At 44.6% G+C, this 16,673-nt stretch overlaps 1 protein-coding gene across 6 annotated transcripts in view; it reads left to right on the top strand.

Annotated features, from left to right (window-relative positions):
- Positions 1–16,673, top strand: part of FRMD4A (FERM domain containing 4A) — a 466,908-nt gene that overhangs the window by 156,146 nt on the left and 294,089 nt on the right. The window contains exon 1 of one of the 6 annotated variants that reach the window (XR_014261318.1): positions 9,961–12,617. The exons of 3 other annotated variants lie outside the window; for them this stretch is intronic. Coding sequence is in view for 2 of the 3 variants with exons in the window: in XM_082452748.1 (XP_082308874.1) it covers positions 12,459–12,617 (159 nt within the window). In the remaining variant the exon portion in view is untranslated. Of the gene's footprint in view, positions 1–9,960; positions 12,618–16,673 lie in introns of those variants that run through there. 2 more of the 6 variants (XM_082452748.1, XM_082452753.1) reach the window with 2 other exon arrangements.

The raw sequence follows: 16,673 nt of genomic DNA, 5'->3' as shown, positions 1-16,673 counted from the left end.
CAAGCTAAAGTGTGAGAACACTGACCTGCGCTCTTAGGTAACATTATGAGTGAAAGGAACTCATCTTCAAGACGCAGGGAACTCAGTGTTGGTCTGTGGCCGTGGTTCTTTTCCATGGCTGTATGTTAGAATGACTGGGATATTTTGTTAAGAGTAGTAATACCAACTCCCTCCCCCAGACTCATAAAGTCAGAATCTCTAGGGATGGGGCCCAGGTAAATGCACTTCATAAAAGCTTCCTGGCTGATTCTAATGGGCCAGCCAGGGCTGGCAACCAGTGGTCCATGGAGGGACCAGGTAAGGGAGGGTGCTAAGTTGGCTGAAATGCTGATGCCTGGGGAGAGGGGGGCTGCAGTCCACGGGGCAGGATCCAGGCAGGCCCTGCAGACTTGACATTCCAGGCAAGGGAGATGCCCAAAGCCAGTGGTGGCGTCCCTGTGATCGGTGGCCACAGTGGGGCTGGGGGAGTTTCATTTGGAGTCACTTGGTGGTTGTCAGAGCCCACCTTGCTAGACCTTCCAGGTACAGATGTGAAAGCTGCCAACACGCCCTTCCTAAATCAGCACAATGGACAAGGTCAAGGTCAAGTCTGGCCAAGTTCCAGGAGGCTGAGCAGCGCTAGCAGGAAGCATCTACCGGCTCTGAAGCCTGGTACCCAGTGGCTTAGGTGGTGCCCGGGACCCTCAAGTCCCCGGGTTGGAGCTGTTAACCCCTAAACCCAAGCCAAACCAGTGGGCTTGTGCCCTTGACCCTGATCTGCATCTGCTTTCCCACGGAAGCTGGAGCCTGAGGGGCTGCAGTCTTGCTCACCCTGCTCTGGCTGGGGGCCCTACTTCAGATCAGAAAGGACCCCAGTCCGTCTCCTGCATCTTTCCACATCCTGATGCTGAGTCTAGCTCAAACCCACCACCAGAAGCCAACCTATGTTCAGGGTAATTTAAATGGGGTCACAGCCTCAATCAGCCTGAAGCCACTGACCCCCAAAATACCCTAGGCCAGTGCGATCTGCTCAGAGGGCACCACCCATTCCCAACTTCCTTTTCTTGCCCTTGGCCTTCAGTGGAGGAACTAGCCCACCTCATGGCTAAGGCCCCTTGGGTCACGATGAGCAGAGTGGTCCGCGCGGAGGGTCCAGGAGGAGGCAACTGTGAGGGCCACGCCGGCTGCCACTGGCACTGGGCTTCAGAGCTGGACTCTGGTTCCAGCCTGGGAATGAGAATGCAAATCAAGCAGATGTAGTAAAGGTCAGGGCTGCTGAGGCAGGTGCATGCCAAGTAGCATAGGTTCACCTGAGGGCCACCTGAGCAGAACCCATTTACATAAACAAGTCCTAGAGGTCAGCAGTTGTGTGTCTGCCCGCAGGGAAGGTCCCAGGCTGTCTCAGGAGCTGCCCAGGAACAGGACAGAGCAGAAGTAGTAGGTGAAAAAGATGACTATCTAAGGGTATGTCCGTTCCTTCCAGACTTCAACATAGACTCATCAGATGATCCAGCATTCCATTTCTGGCTGCAGACCCAAAAGAAATGAAAACAGAGACGCAGCTATTTGTACACCCATGTTCATAGCAGCATCATTATTTTCTTATCGAGGTATAGTTAATTTACAACGTTGTAATAGTTTCAAGTGTACCGCAAAGTGATTCGGTTTCATATATATATATATATATATACACATATCTCTCTCTATATATATGTGTATATATATATGTATATATATGTATGTACGTGTATGTATTCTTTTTCAGATTCTTTTCCATCATAGATTATTATAAGATATTGAGTATAGTTCCCTGTGCTATACAATAGGTCCTTGTTATTTGCCTATTTTATGTATAGTAGTGTGTATATGTTCATCCCAAAGTCCTAATTTATCTCTCACCCGGCCCCCTGTTATCCCCTTTGGTAACTATAAATTTGTTTTCTATGTCAATTTCTCTTTTGTAAATAAGTTCATTTGTATCATTTTTTTTAGGTTCCACATATAAGTGATATCATACGGTATTTGTCTTTGACTTACTTCACTTAATATGAGAATCTCTAGATCTATCCATGTTGCTACAAATGGCATTATTTCATTCTCTTTTATTGCTGAGTAATATTCCATTGTATATGTATATGTATATATATACATACACATATATATACACACACACACACACACACACACACACACACCACGTCTTCTCTATCCATTCATCTGTCAATGGACATTTAGGTTGCTTCCACGTCATAGCAGCATTATTCACAAAAGCCACAAGGTAGAAGCAACCCAAGTGTCCATCAACAGATGAAAAGATAAACAAAATGTGGTATACACATACCATGGAATATTATTCACCCTTAAAAAGGAAGCAAATTCTAACACAGGCTACAACATGGATGAACCTTGAAAATATTATGCTAAATGAAATAAGCCCAGTCACGAAAGAACAAATACTGTGTGATTCCACTTGCATGAGGTACCTCGAATAGGCAAATCCAGAGAGACAGAAAGTAGACTCGTGGCTGCCAGGTGCTGGGGGGAATAGTACGATAGGCACGGAATTTCAGTTTTGCATTCTGAAGATGGATGGTGGTGATGATTGCACAACAATGTGAATGTACTTAATACCGTTGAACTGTATGTACACTTAAAAATGGTCAGAATGGTAAATTTTATGTTTATGTATATTTTACCACAATTTTTTTTTAAAAAGATCAATATCTGAAACCCACAGGGGTGGAGGGTAGGAAACCCAACAGGTAAATACTTCCATGCCTCACAAAGGAAATGAGGAGGGGCTGTCATCCCGGCTTGGGCTCTGAACACACATTCAGTTTCATGAAATCCCTGCCACATAGGCTGCTCTGTTTTTCACATTTTGAAATGCAGCCGGAGTTTTGGTGGAGAAGGTAGAGTGTTCCCTCGAGAGAGTGCCTCAGGCCACTTAATCGTGGCCAAACTCAGGAAGGAGATCTCAGACCTGCCCATTACCCGTGCTTAATTAACAAGAAGCCTGCTCCCAGCTGTGGTACAATGAGGGCGTCGTCCTGGGTTTATTAAGAGACACAAACAGAAGGCACTTAGCTCCTAAGTGTCTCCTTACAGCCAAATCTTAAATCATCACCTTTGTTTCGGCATCAAGGGGGAAATAAACAATCCCCTGATCCAATTTCCTTTCTCTCTGGCAGAAATTTACCTCAAATTATGCCACATAGAGACTTCATTTGAAAAAAGGAAAGAATTCATTTTATCTTTCGTAACAAGTCAAACAAAGTCTCAGCTAGTTTTCCTTATAGGTTTTCAGATGCTTTCATGGCCTGGGTGGGTATAATTACATTTTTTCACTTGCATCATTAAAGGGCATTACATTTCTTTCCATCTCCTGTTTCCCTGGCCCTCCTTCCTGTGCAATTTTAGGGTTGCCAATTGAGGGAAAGGACCTCTTGCAAATTAGGAGACACAGTGAGCCTTGGGTTAAGTAAATGTTTCACTTATATGGGCCGCTTGGCCTCTGTCAGAAATTGGGAAGACATAGGAGAGATCTAAATAAAAGGACTTTTAGATGGCTGATACGGGTACCTGCTGGAGCCTTACTTCCTCCTGTCTGTGCACTTGGATTCTGGCAGGTCCCAACTCAGCTGCTTCTACCTGCAGTTCATTACGCCCCTCTAGGAGCTTGACCACTGCTGTAAAGGGAAGGATGTGAAATTCCCTGGCACAGGCAGATGGAGGAGGGTCCAGCCAGCTATGCTTTCCCTCCAACCTTGCATCCAGCAGTGAACCCCTGGCTTGTCTTTCCTTATATCTTTTGGTCTGTTTGCTCTCAGCCCACCTAGTTTCTGGCCTTCTGGTTGACCTGAACTCTAAATTCATTGTTCACAACTGTTTTGACTGCCCGCTTTGAACTCATTGATTTACCTTGACCTTTAAACTCTGGATGACTCTGGATATCTGTGACCACTGACGTGATTTCCTAGCCATAATTTGCCTAGATCTCCAACCCCAATATAGTTCTTGGTTTTCCACCTCTGTTGCTAAATCCTAAGCTATCTCTATTATCCTTGGTCAGCCATGGATGCAGAACAGACCACGCTACCCATAATCAGGCTAATTTTTTTTTTTTTAACTTTTGGGTTTATTTATTTTATTTATTTATTTATTTATGGCTGTGTTGGGTCTTCGTTTCTGTGCGAGGGCTTTCTCTAGTTGCGGCAAGTGGGGGCCACTCTTCATCGCGGTGCGCGGGCCTCTCACTATCGTGGCCTCTCTTGTTGCAGAGCACAGGCTCCAGACGCACAGGCTCAGTAATTGTGGCTCATGGGCCTAGCTGCTCCGCGGCATGTGGGATCTTCCCAGACCAGGGCTCGAACCCGTGTCCCCTACGTTGGCAGGCAGATTCTCAACCACTGCGCCACCAGGGAAGCCCCCTCAGGCTAATTTAAATGGTTCCGAAAAGCAGCACTCCAAATAAATATTTTTATCCATAAGAGATCTTAATGAGAACGTACAGTATTAAATTCTTCAGTGGTAGTTTAGGTAACTCACTACATTAATAAGCTTATCCTAAAACAGGCCTAATTTTGTATATATCAAAGGATTTGCTTCTTGGTTCGCTTTGAATTTGTAATACAAACATCCAGTCCATGGACTGTTTCAGTCCCCCTTGACAAAGTCAACTAAAGAACTCGTGGTTGCTTTTTGTTTTGTTTTATGTGTTTTGGGGTTTTCTGTCATTGCTATGGAGATTGTTTCATGAGAGGAATTTTATTAACTCTAGAAAATGTGATGGACTAGAGTAAAACAGATTTGTTGACACAACCATGTTGGAATATAGTCTCTGGAACCAGGCGTAGCTGCGGGACTTCTGAACTTGGTGGTACTAAGGGTAAAGAGCTCTGGGGTGGGCCAGAGTGATGGTCAGGAGATAGTCTCCCAGCTGGGTTCTTCGGATGGCAGACGTATTTCTGTATTTCTCTGCTTTCTTTTTCCCCTTGGGAAAAGCATTCCAAGAAAGCAAGGGGAAAATGTAGCGTAGAGAATGGCTTCCCAAAGTCATTATCTCACCAAAATTGCATCTGACCTACAAAAGTGTCATTGACCACACCTCCATTAGCACAGCCATTCCATCCCCATTCATCAAGCCTCCAGCATTGTCATTGTCATAGCGCGTCATGTCTTCACAACCAAATAAGAAAGGGGATGTAGAGCTGAGCCTACATGCCTGCTCTTTGAGAAACCAAAGCAAGAAGAACAATGGAAACTCCTATTATGGAGCTTAAGCTACTCCAGGGTGGATTTTGTGAAGACATGTCACCCAAGAGCAGCAGGAAAAGCCACAAGCCTATGCTTTTATATAAAATACACATTTTCATTCATTCTTTGTCATTACATTTCTATTAAGCTCAAGACGCTGAGGATTTAAAAAAAAAAAGTAGGTTTGCTACATGAGAAGGAATTTTAGAGAAATGAGTAACAAATTTCTTAAAACCTTCTAATATGTTATGAACAACATAAGACATAAGAACATCAGGCCTGCAGTTGGGGCAAGGGTTAAAAGGAATTTAAGCCATAGGTGAAAAAGTAAGTGTTCTTATCTTGATTTACCTCTTACCAATTCTACTTGCCTTCCTTTATGTCTGGAGGAGAAACATTAACTTCTGCCTCACTGAGTTATCCTTAAACCTTTTCACAGCTTCTAGACACAAGTTTTCTAACATCTTCTTGGTTCCCACTTGGAGGGAAAGTTATCTCTCAACAGCTCTCCTCTGAGCAGTTAATTCATCTTAATCTCCCTCCATGAGAAGGAAGAAGAGATGGTTCTCAACGGAGGGCAGGCCCTGCTCCCAACTTTACAACTTCACTCCCGACAGGCCCCAGACCATTGCCCTCCCAAGCGCTTACAACCCCGAAACAACACAAGGCATCTATTTTTTTTTCATATAAGGCCATGATCACATAAACACAGGCTTGCAAAATATATGCTCAAAAATCATCCTTGGCCACTGAGTCCCATGGAAACCAAGTAACAAGAGATTAAGAAAGAGAAGAGCTGGGGGCATTTAATTTCTCTTCAGGGTCTGGACTGATTTGATTCAGGCGGCCCTGATTTTATTTCTACCGGGGCCTGGCATGTATATGAGAACTGACTTTTGTAACCAGGGTAATTGATAGGATGACATCACTTTTATGGCCCTAGGATCCCTTGTATAAAATGGTTTGTAGCACTTGTGGGAAATATTTCTAAACATAGCTCTTGGCGTGCAGCTCTGGAGCGCTTAAGCCAGAGGGCAGCTCCTGCCTCTCTGCTACTTTCCCAGGGACCCAAAATATTTTTATGTACACAGCCAAGCATTTTTTAAAAATTATTCTCCTACCCCCAAATGATCAGAGCGTGCTCCCCAGCATTTACACGAGCGGGTCATTTGGGATCCCAGGTTGAGGCATGATGACGCACTGATGACTCTTTGTCAGAGCTGGGATGTTTTCCAGACCCAAATATGGGATTCAGTGTGTTAGTGAGCAGTTCGGAAACGCCTCGGGATTTCAAGAGATTGTTTGGGTTTGGGTTTTGCATGTCGCCCACTCACTTCACCAGACAAGTGCTATTTCTAAATATCCTTTTCCCAAAGAGCTGGCACTGGGATTATAAAGTGACAAATGGGAACTTCCAAAAGCGTTTGGACTTTTGCTCCCGCTGGTGGGCGTGACAGTGTCAGAAGCAGAAGGAGAAGGAGGGGGAGGGGAAATTCTGGGCTCTTCTGTGCCTTCTGCCTCTGTTTCCCCAAAGTCCATCTGCACGCTTGGGGCTAAGTCAGGAAAGACAGCAGGCCGGCCCTCGAAAGGCAGCACTGCCTGCTGGCTATTGGGCCCCACCCTACCCAAAGCCGTATCTTAGAGCCCAACCAGGAAAGTAAGATCGCTACCACTTCATAACCACTAGGATGGTTATAATCAAAAGGACAGGCATTAACAAGGTTGACAAGGATATGGACAAATTAAAACCCTCATACACTGCTGGTGGGAATGTAAAATGGTGCAGCAGCTTGGGAAGACAGCTTGACAGTTCCTCAAAAGGTTAAACATGGAGATGCCATATGATCCAGCAATGCCACTTCTAGGTAGCTCTCTAAGAGAGATGAAAAATATACCTCCACACAAAAACTTGTACATGAATGTCCATAGCAGCATTATTCATAATAGCCCCAAAGAATAAACAACCCAAATGCCCACCAGTGGATGAATGGTTAAACAAAATGGGTTATCTCTACACGATGGAATTTTATTCAGTAAGAGAAAGACATGAAGTGCTGATACAGGCTACAACATGAATGAACCTTGAAAACATTATGCTCTGTAAGAAAAGCCGGGCACAGAGATCACATTTATATAAAACGTCCAGAATAGGCAAATCTATAGAGACAGAAAGTAAATTAGTGTTTGCGGGTGGCTGGGGGAAGGAGGGAGAAAAACGGGTAGCTGATAGGTATGTGGTTTCATATTGGGGTGATGAACATGTTATAAAATGAGGTCGTGGTGATGGTTGTACAACCCAGTGAATACACTAAAATCCATTAAATTGTATACTCTAAATGGGTAAAGTGTATGGGATATAAATTATATCTCAGTCATGTGTTCTTTTTTAAAGAATACTAACAAAGAATGCTGGGCCACCTTCATTTAAAAAATAAAGTTTCCAGTTCTGCCCAAACTGGCCTTTTTGATTACACATGGAGATTTAATAACAAAAGCATTCAATGGATGGAAAGAACTGTATGTGCAATAGATTTCAACCCAAGTTTGATCCTGTGTTGGAAGTCATGGCGGGGAGGGGATATAGAATTAAAACGTGAATTAGCAGCTAAGGCTGGAAAGGTCTGTGACACAGCAATGTTAACTGTACACAAAACCCAAAAGAAATCTGCTTTCTACAAAACCTAAAGATATGGTTGACAGGTGTTTCTGAACACACCCCTGCTTTTCCACTCACTGTTGTGGATTCGTTTGTTTTCCAGCACCTTCTCAGGCTCACTTTGGAATAAGTTGCCTGTTGATCCTCTTTAGGTCTTCCAAAAGAACAGATGTGGCTTTTAGCAGGCCTTAATTCTGGCTGAAACGTCTCGGCATTGGGTCTCAACGGGACCGGGCCTTGATGTTGGAGAAACTGCCCTTTCTCTTCAGGTTCTATCAGCAAAGGATAACATAACACAGGGGTCCCCAACCCCCGGGCCGTAGACCACTACTGGTCCGCAACCTGTTAGGAGCTGGGCCGCACAGCAGGAGGTGAGCGGCCGGCGAGCGAGCAAAGCTTCATCTGCCTCTCCCCATCGCTCCCCATTCTCGCATTTCCGCCTGAGCCGTCTCCTGCCTTCTGTGGAAAAACTGTCTTCCACGAAACCGGTCCCTGGTGCCAGAAAGTTTGGGGACTGCTGACATAACGCATCTAAGAGAATCCTTTTAAAAATGGTATTTATGCCTCCCAGTAGCTGAATTTAACCTGACACAGAGTATGGGAGTTCTCCAGTCAATCTTATGGCTGACATTTTCTAAAACAGATGTCAGTAAATAATCAGTGAATAATTAACATGGGTTAATTAGATTGCATTTCTGAACATATTTCTTTGGTTGCTGTAAATAGACTTCTCCGCATGTGTGCCATTTCCTGTCTTTGTGTATTTGCTAATTTTGTTCCTAATGACACTACGCATTACTTCCAACTTAAGAGTTTTTCCAATTTCTTCTCAAAGCAGTAATTATGTCTGAAAACATCCCTGGAGTCAAGCAAAGGCATTTATTGCTTTTTTAAAAATTCCTCTGTCTTTACAAAAATAGTGAGGAAAGTCTGGGAGCAGGGGTGGAAAACCCAAAGGCATGGAGATGGAGGGAGCTGGACCAAGGGTGGAGCAGCTGAGAGAGGGGGGCCCAGGTAGGGCCCTGCCAAGCCTCCCCCACCCCCCAACCCCCGCCATGCCCTATGAGGCCCCACCCACCTCTCCTGCCTTTGACCTGGGCACGAAATCCTGGCTTCACCAGGCTTGCCTCTCCCCAGGGTTAGCACCTGATTTAGAGCCCCCTCGATTCCCTTCCCAAACGTGGAACCACAGAACCAGGACTTCAGTTCTCCCTGTGATGCTCCCCCCGCAGGGCAAACGGTAGGCAAACAGGCAGCAACTGACCCAATCCTGCCAACTAACTCAAGACTTACACTCTTCACCCCAAACATAAGCAAAAAGGTTCATGAAAGGAGGGGAGATGCAGGATGGATCTTGACGATGTCTCCTGGGCATCTCATGGTACTCCTCTCCCTTTAGATACCCAGCGGGTCACCGATTCATTACTCCTTAGGTTTAGTGATCAACTGTCTAAATGGCGAATCACCTAGAAAAACCCAATTTTCTATTATTTTTGAAGAAAGAATAAAGAAAATGATTTAAAGGAGTTGGGAGTCAGTAAGACAAATCCAGGTCATTTGTTGGCCTGGTGAGCCCTGGTATCATGTCCCAACACCATCGCAATATTCACATGGCCCGGACAGGTCACTCTGATTTCCTTCTCTGCGACCTGAAGGCGCACACACAGAGACACACATACACACAGATGCACACACAGACACACAGAGATACACAGATCTGTATCTGATTGCTTGAGCATCATAAATCCCTTTAAAAGCACAGGGCATCACAGTCAATGGTAGCGGTGCTGTTTGCATGCACAGCCTCAGATGCCATCGGGAAAGCTGCCCTGTGAAAGTCTGAATTAGTGACCGAAGGTCTAGGGCAGAAACAGGCATGACTGAAGAGACGGGGCCAGCGAAACTGGGGCGCGTCGTCCACCTGCACTTGGGCATGACCCGTCCCTGTCACCTGTGCCTCCACGGGCTCGAAGACATCTGCTGACGTGACCAGGCTCAGACTGCAGGCTCCAGAGCCAGTCTCCGCAGAGGGCATCCCTGCCCCCATGTGCGGTAAAGACCTCAGGGCAGCTTGAGTAGGTCTTGCTCTTCTCAGGAATTGATATGTTTATATTCAGGCATGTTTTAAAAAAAAGCTTATTATGGCACATTTAGACTTCAAAGATTCCCAGACCGTAAGCTAAATATATATTTAACTTTTTTTTTTTTAATTTTTAAAGTCACATTATTTAATCGTAGATTTAAAAAGTGGCTTTAAAATTATCCCTATCCATTCCATAATTACATGCTCTGGATAAGAGCCTGGTTCACGGCCAAAATCCCCAGAGGTTGGAGAGTGTGAGCTTGGGGACACAGAGAACAGCTAACTATGATACAGCTTGCCTTTGTTTTTTCTTGAAAATACCACGGCAGTTAGCTAATGTTAATGGAGCAATCACTGTCCGTATACTATTTGGTTTTTTTAAATTTACCTTCCTTCCTTTCTTTCTTTTTCTTTCTTTCTTTCTTCCTTAGTAAAACTATCTCTGCTGATGCCTTTGTAGAAAGACTAGATTCCTTTGTAACCCCCGCTGCCTTTTATTACGGGGTGTGTGAAAATAAAGGAATAATACACAGGAATGAAATCATGCAGTATTACCCTGGAGCCATGACTCATGGAAAAATGATAAAACTCATCCAAGAAGAGTTTAAATGAAAATGGTCTTCACATAGTCATTAAATGAATGAATACATTGATCCACAGCAAAAGGAAAAAAAGGGATTCCAAGAAGGTGACTTAGAGAAACACAAATTTGGAAATGATCTCAAGAGTTTTATACTATCAGTGATAGATAATATCCTAGAATTACCTGATCATGGGAGACGCTCCAAAAAATTAAACTAGCGTACATGCCACACCCTGCGTTATCCATGTTAAGAATATCCCCTGATAGGGACTTCCCTGGCGGTCCAGTGGTTGAGACTTTGCCTTCCAATGGAGGGGGTGTGGGTTCGACCTCTGGTCAGGGAGCTAAGATCCCACATGCGTCGCGGCCAAAAAAACCAAAACATAAAACAGAAGCGATATTGTAACAAATTCAATAGAGACTTTAAAAATGGTCCACATCAAAAAAATCTTTAAAAAAAGAAAAAAAGAATATCCCCTGACTTAATCCTCACAACAGCCCTGTGAGGTTGGTGTGATTTCCATCACTATGGATAAAGAACTACTAAGTCAGTGAATTTAATTTGTCTGACCTCACGCAGTAAGTGGTAGGGCCGAATTCAAACTGTTATGTCTGATGTCAGGACATTCTAGAAGGTAGTGAGTTATGAGTTCTGTGAGTTATGTTCTACTAGTTTCCTGATGACGTTAAAGGTTTGAGTTGAAGAGACAAGATAATCCATCAATCAATCAATATAAAGAATGTGCAGAAGGCAAATATGCCTCAGTGACTACCACGCACTGAAAATGATGTTGAGACTTAAACACGCCCTTCTCTTAACTGTACAGCTTGTGTTATGATGGAATCTTCTCCTACCTCTTCCCTCCCCTTCTGACTTGGGCATCTTGTCTTTTGATCTATAAGCTATTGAATTAGAAAGCAGATGCCCTTCTGAAACATGGTTTAAAATAATCAAAATAATCATAATAAAATAATAATAAAAACAATAATCAAAAATAATCAAAACTCAAAATAACTTGATTGACATCTCAAATAGCTGTACCTTGTTTAACTGGAGGTCCTTCCTTGGATTAAGGTCGCCACAGGGCTTATCTAATATGTGATAAAGTCACAAGAGCATTTATAGAAAATGACCCTTCATGGGGAAAAGGAGATAGGCTACCTTTACCCCCTTTATCTGCTTTCCTCCAAAATCGCAGATGTGGATATTACATCTAATAGATAAGTTTTCTTACTGCCCTTTTCTTCCTAACCTAAACTTGGGAGGTTTCCAAAGTAAATGCCTGGCTTTTTACAAATTGCCCACAGAAATAGCAGTTTTTCCTAGTGTTGATTTAAAAAAAAAAAACCCAAGCTGGCCTTTTGGCTTGCCGTGCAGAAACTCTGGTTCTCGAAGTTTTAAAGAGTTAAGAGACTAGATGGAATGCCTTGGGAATGTTGGCGCAGAGGCTGAAAATCCATCCCCTTTGTTTCTCACCCTGGATGGAATCCCGGAACCAGGAGCACAGTGATGACTCCGGGTTCACGTTCTTCTTTAAATTCTGTTCCGATGTGCGCCGAGAGTCAGCCGGGGGTCCACCGAGGTCCACCGAGTACCTATCCACAGTGGGGGAGGCTTACCTAGTCCCTGGGGACTTCCCAGAGGCAGCGAGAAAACATTTTCATTTAGGAGCCGTTTGCTCATCCTTGAAGGAAAACAGTCCCAGAAGATTAATGAGGGTGGTGGGGAGGGAAGCCGGGGATGAGGACAAAGGACCAGGAGGAGACAGAGTTATTTGGATTGCATTTTCCTGGCCCGATGACATCTCAGTGACATTTGAACTTGGCGTTAGGAAAAGAACACAGCCCTGCGTGCATGTGGGTCCTGGGACCGGAGGGGCAGAGGCGGGGCCTGGGCTGGCATGGCTGCGGGGCCGCAGGGCTCCGAGGACCTGCTGAGAGGCTGGGACCGGCTGGTATGGGGCCTGACTTGCCGGGTGCTGAGGACGTGCCGAGGGGGGAACCTGCGGGTCCTGCAGCTGATGCTGAAACCATGGTGCATCTCCAGGGCTGTCTACCAGGTGGGACCCGATGCTCCTCTTCTGTTTCTTTGCAGCATGAGAAACCCATAGGGGATGGTGGGGAAGGGGTGTCAACTGCTGTCACTTGTGTATTATGTCCAATAAATAAAGGGAGGGGTTCGCTTCAGCTGGCATCTCCTAGGTGCCAGGCGCGGGGAGAGGTGTGTCGTAAGCAGGATCTAACTCAGTTTTCCAAACAACCTGATAAAATAGGCATTTAGGGCACCTTTTGGAGATGAGGTTATTGAAACTCAGAGAGGGATGTAAGTTGTTCAGAGTTACCCAGCTGGTAACTGACAGAGCCCTGTGATTTACACCCAAGTAAAAGATGAGAATGCCCTTTCCACAAATTCATGCCCCTCTCACAAGAGATGCTGTTTTCTCAAAGGGAGAGAGAGTGTGTGTGTGTGTGTGTGTGTGTGTGTGTGTGTGTGTGTTTGTGTGTGTGTGTGTGTGTGTTTGTGTGTGTGTGTGTGTGTGTGTGTGGTATAGAGGTGGCAACAAGCTGATAAGGGACGTTGGCTGCGCGGTACACGAGGTGAGGAGGGAAGAGCGCTGAACAGCAATATCGGGTCCCCATCCTGCCCATCCTCACCTCCCTCCCCTTTGGTGGCTCCCCTAGTCAGACATCCCCACACAGAATGTGAGAAAGCGGGAAAGTTTTCTGCAGGAGGGTGGCCCTTCTGAGTCAGTTGGCTGGGGATGCAGAGCTCTTAAAAAGAGAGAGACAAGAGAGTCTGCTTTCCCATCCAGACTGGTGGCATGAAGCCAGGGCCCTGCCGGCCACGGGCGTTTCAGTCCTGACAGCCCAGCCGAACCTGAGGAGAAGGAGCCAGACTTACTGAGGGGGGGGGTTGAAGGCAGATGAGCAAAGGGGTAGCTCTGCCCCTCCCTGGTTCTTGAAGGAAGGTGTCACTAGTTCTTCCTCCATTGATGCTTTCTTATAACGCAGTTGATTTCGCTGATTTAACTTGAGTGGCTTGGGTCCTCTCTCTTTGCTTCCCAGACTGCTTGAAAGCAAGCACGCACAGCTGGCCTTTGTATTTTTAGGCATAATTTGGCGTTGTAGAATTCTTTAATGAACCATAATGGCTAAACAACCCAGGACCGTGTAACCACCCTTCCCCCCAAGCCCTCCTCATGGAATGTCCAGACTTACATTGAAGGGACAGCTTCTTGGAAAACGCACCCAGGAGCCCTGAGTTGATTTTACAGAGGGGCAGAGTTCTTCCAGAATCCCCATTCCTTCTTCTTCTGCCCACGGGCAGATGGGATGAAGACTTTTCAAGTGGCTTGCAGAAAGGGTTGTTTGGTTTTTTTTTTTCAGAATTCTTGTGTCTGAAGGGCTCATACCCATGGTTTTACTGTAAACGGCAACTATGTCTGTAATAGATCATATATAAAAGAAACTTGAGAGAAGTCTTCTCAAATTTGACAACAATCTGGAAAGTCTACACAGTGTTTCCCATGACGAATTGTGAATCTGAAAGACTTCTGGAAAAAAAATCTCCCAGATGGGAGATTCAAGCAGTAACTATCATGGTTAGTTGGTCCATTTTTTTTTTTTTTTTTAAACCTTGGTTTTAGAGTCAGTTCTCCAACAGCTTGGTGTTTGGGGGTAATTCCTTAGTCCAGATTAGTCTGTCTTATTTGTTGCTGATTACGAATGAGTTTGGGGGTCCTGGCTTCTTACCTCTGTCTCCCCCTTTCTTTTTATCTCCTATTTGTCCTCCCTTATGTTTCATCAAGTTACATAAAAATCAAGATTCTAAATCGAGCGAGCAGGGTGGGCTAGCCCCACCTCAGGGGGGCTTTTTTAGGAACCTCCCTTTGTGTTACAAGTGTGTTGGAGAGAACACTGAATTATCGGACACCAGGCCTGGAAAACATTTTCTTCCTGCTTCAACCTCAACTCGATTCATCAGACACTTACTGAATAACAGTTGTGTGCCTGGCCCTTGGTAGGCACTTGGGACTCAGAGGCTAATTACACCTCATGCTTGTCCGTGGTTTGTCTCGGGCCAAGCTGCGCTGGTCAGCCAAGCCAGGGTGCCCAGAGGGCAGGTGCCTATGACCCACACAGCCTGTCTGCAGCCAGCAGTTAATCCCCGCAGGTGGGTCTGGAAAGCATTTGTGGAGGGGAAAGTCAGGACGGCAGGTCTAAACTAGTTCACTGACCGAAGAGGCCAGGTTGACCAGTTAGCTGTCTGCAGAGCCGGGCTGAAGGGCCTGGAGACCAAAGGGAAGCTGAAAGTAAACGGCAGCTGCACTGGACCTGGGTGAACTGAAGGAGTCCCAGATGAGACTTAGCATCTCCTGGGCAGCTTTACCTGCTCCCAGACCTTTTACCTGCCAGATGGGTAGGTTTTCCACACCAAGCAATTCTGACACTTAACTGCCTGGAGTTAGCACAAGTTCAGGTTAAGGGCTCAGGTTACGGACTGCCTCCACACTTCAGACACCAACCAAGCAGGGTTGGTTTAATGGGACACGTACAAAATACCAGCCCATCCTCAGGAGCTCACAGCCTCCTGGGGAAGAGTCAAGAAAACAAATTGAGTTTTCAAGGGAAAAACAGGAGAGTAACTAATTTTCTCAGGGAAGACTGTTCAGAAAGTCTTTTATTCTCTCAGAGCCTTTGCTTTCTCAATTATAGAGTATAGCTTCATAGCAGTATAAGGGATAAATCAGGGCATATTTGTGAAAGTGTGCTGTAACTATAATACTAAAGTATATACAAATGGGAAATGTTGTTTTTATTGAAGTATTGTTGCTGTACAATATTATATAAATTACAGGTGTATAATATAGTGATTCATAATTTTTAAAGGTTATATTCCATTTATAGTTATTATAAAATATTGGCTATATTTCCTGTGTTGTACAATATATCCTGGAAGCTTATTTTATACCTGATAGTTTGTACCTGTTACTCCCCCACCCCTATATTGCCCCTCCCCCCTTCCCTCTCCCCACTAGTAACCATTTGGTTGTTCTCTATATCTGTGAATCTGCTTCTTTTTTGTTATATTCAGTAGTTTGTTGTATTTTTTAGATTCTACATATAAGTGATATCATACAGTATTGGTCTTTCTCTGTCTGACTTATTTCACTTAGCATCATGCCCTTTAAGTCCATCCACATTGTTGCAAATGGCAGAATTTCATTCTTTTTTATGGCTGAGTAGTAGTCCATTGTATATATGTACCACATCTTCTTTATCCGTTCATCTGTTGATGGACATTTAGGTTGCTTCCATATCTTGGCAATTGTAAATAATGTTTCTATGAACATTAGGGTGCATGTATCTTTTCGAATTAGTGTTTTGTTTTGTTTTGTTTTGTTTTTCGGATATATACCCAGGAGTGGAATTGCTGGGTCATATGGTAATTATATTTTTAGTTTTTTTGAGAAACTTCCATATTGTTTTCCACAGTGGCTGCACCAATTTACATTCCCACCAGCAGTGTATGAGGGTCCCCTTTTCTCTACATCTTCTCCAATATTTGTTATTTGTGTTCTTTTTGATGATAGTTGCTTCTAAATCTTGGCTATTGTAAATAGTGCTGCTATGAACATTGGGGTGCATTATCTTTTCACATGAGCGTTTTCATTTTCTTCGGCTATATACACAGGATTGGAATTGCTGGATAATATGGTAGTTCTATTTTTAGCTTTTTATTATTTTTTTTAATGTACTGTATTCTTACCGCTTTTTATCTTGGGAAAAGTTCATCAAGAGTGCCTTTATTTACTAGTGGTAAGGTGATTAATGGCCATTTTTTTTTTAATTTATTTATTTGTTTGTTTTTGGCTGTGTTGTGTCTTCGTTTCTGTGCGAGGGTTCTCTAGTTGCGGCAAGTAGGGGCCACTCTTCATCGCCGTGCACGGGCCTCTCACTATCGTGGCCTCTCTTGTTGCGGAGCACAGGCTCCAGACGCGCAGGCTCAGTAGTTGTGGCTCACGGGCCTAGTTGCTCTGCGGCATGTGGGATCTTCCCAGACCAGGGCTCGAACCCGTGTCCCTTGCATTGGCAGGCAGATTCTCAACCACTGC

Source organism: Balaenoptera physalus, assembly GCF_965194825.1.
Source record: "Balaenoptera physalus genome assembly, chromosome: 2".
In the NCBI taxonomy this organism is placed as follows: domain Eukaryota; kingdom Metazoa; phylum Chordata; class Mammalia; order Artiodactyla; family Balaenopteridae; genus Balaenoptera; species Balaenoptera physalus.
Note: the sequence above shows the minus strand (reverse complement) of the source record. Positions and strands in the feature narration are given on the sequence as shown.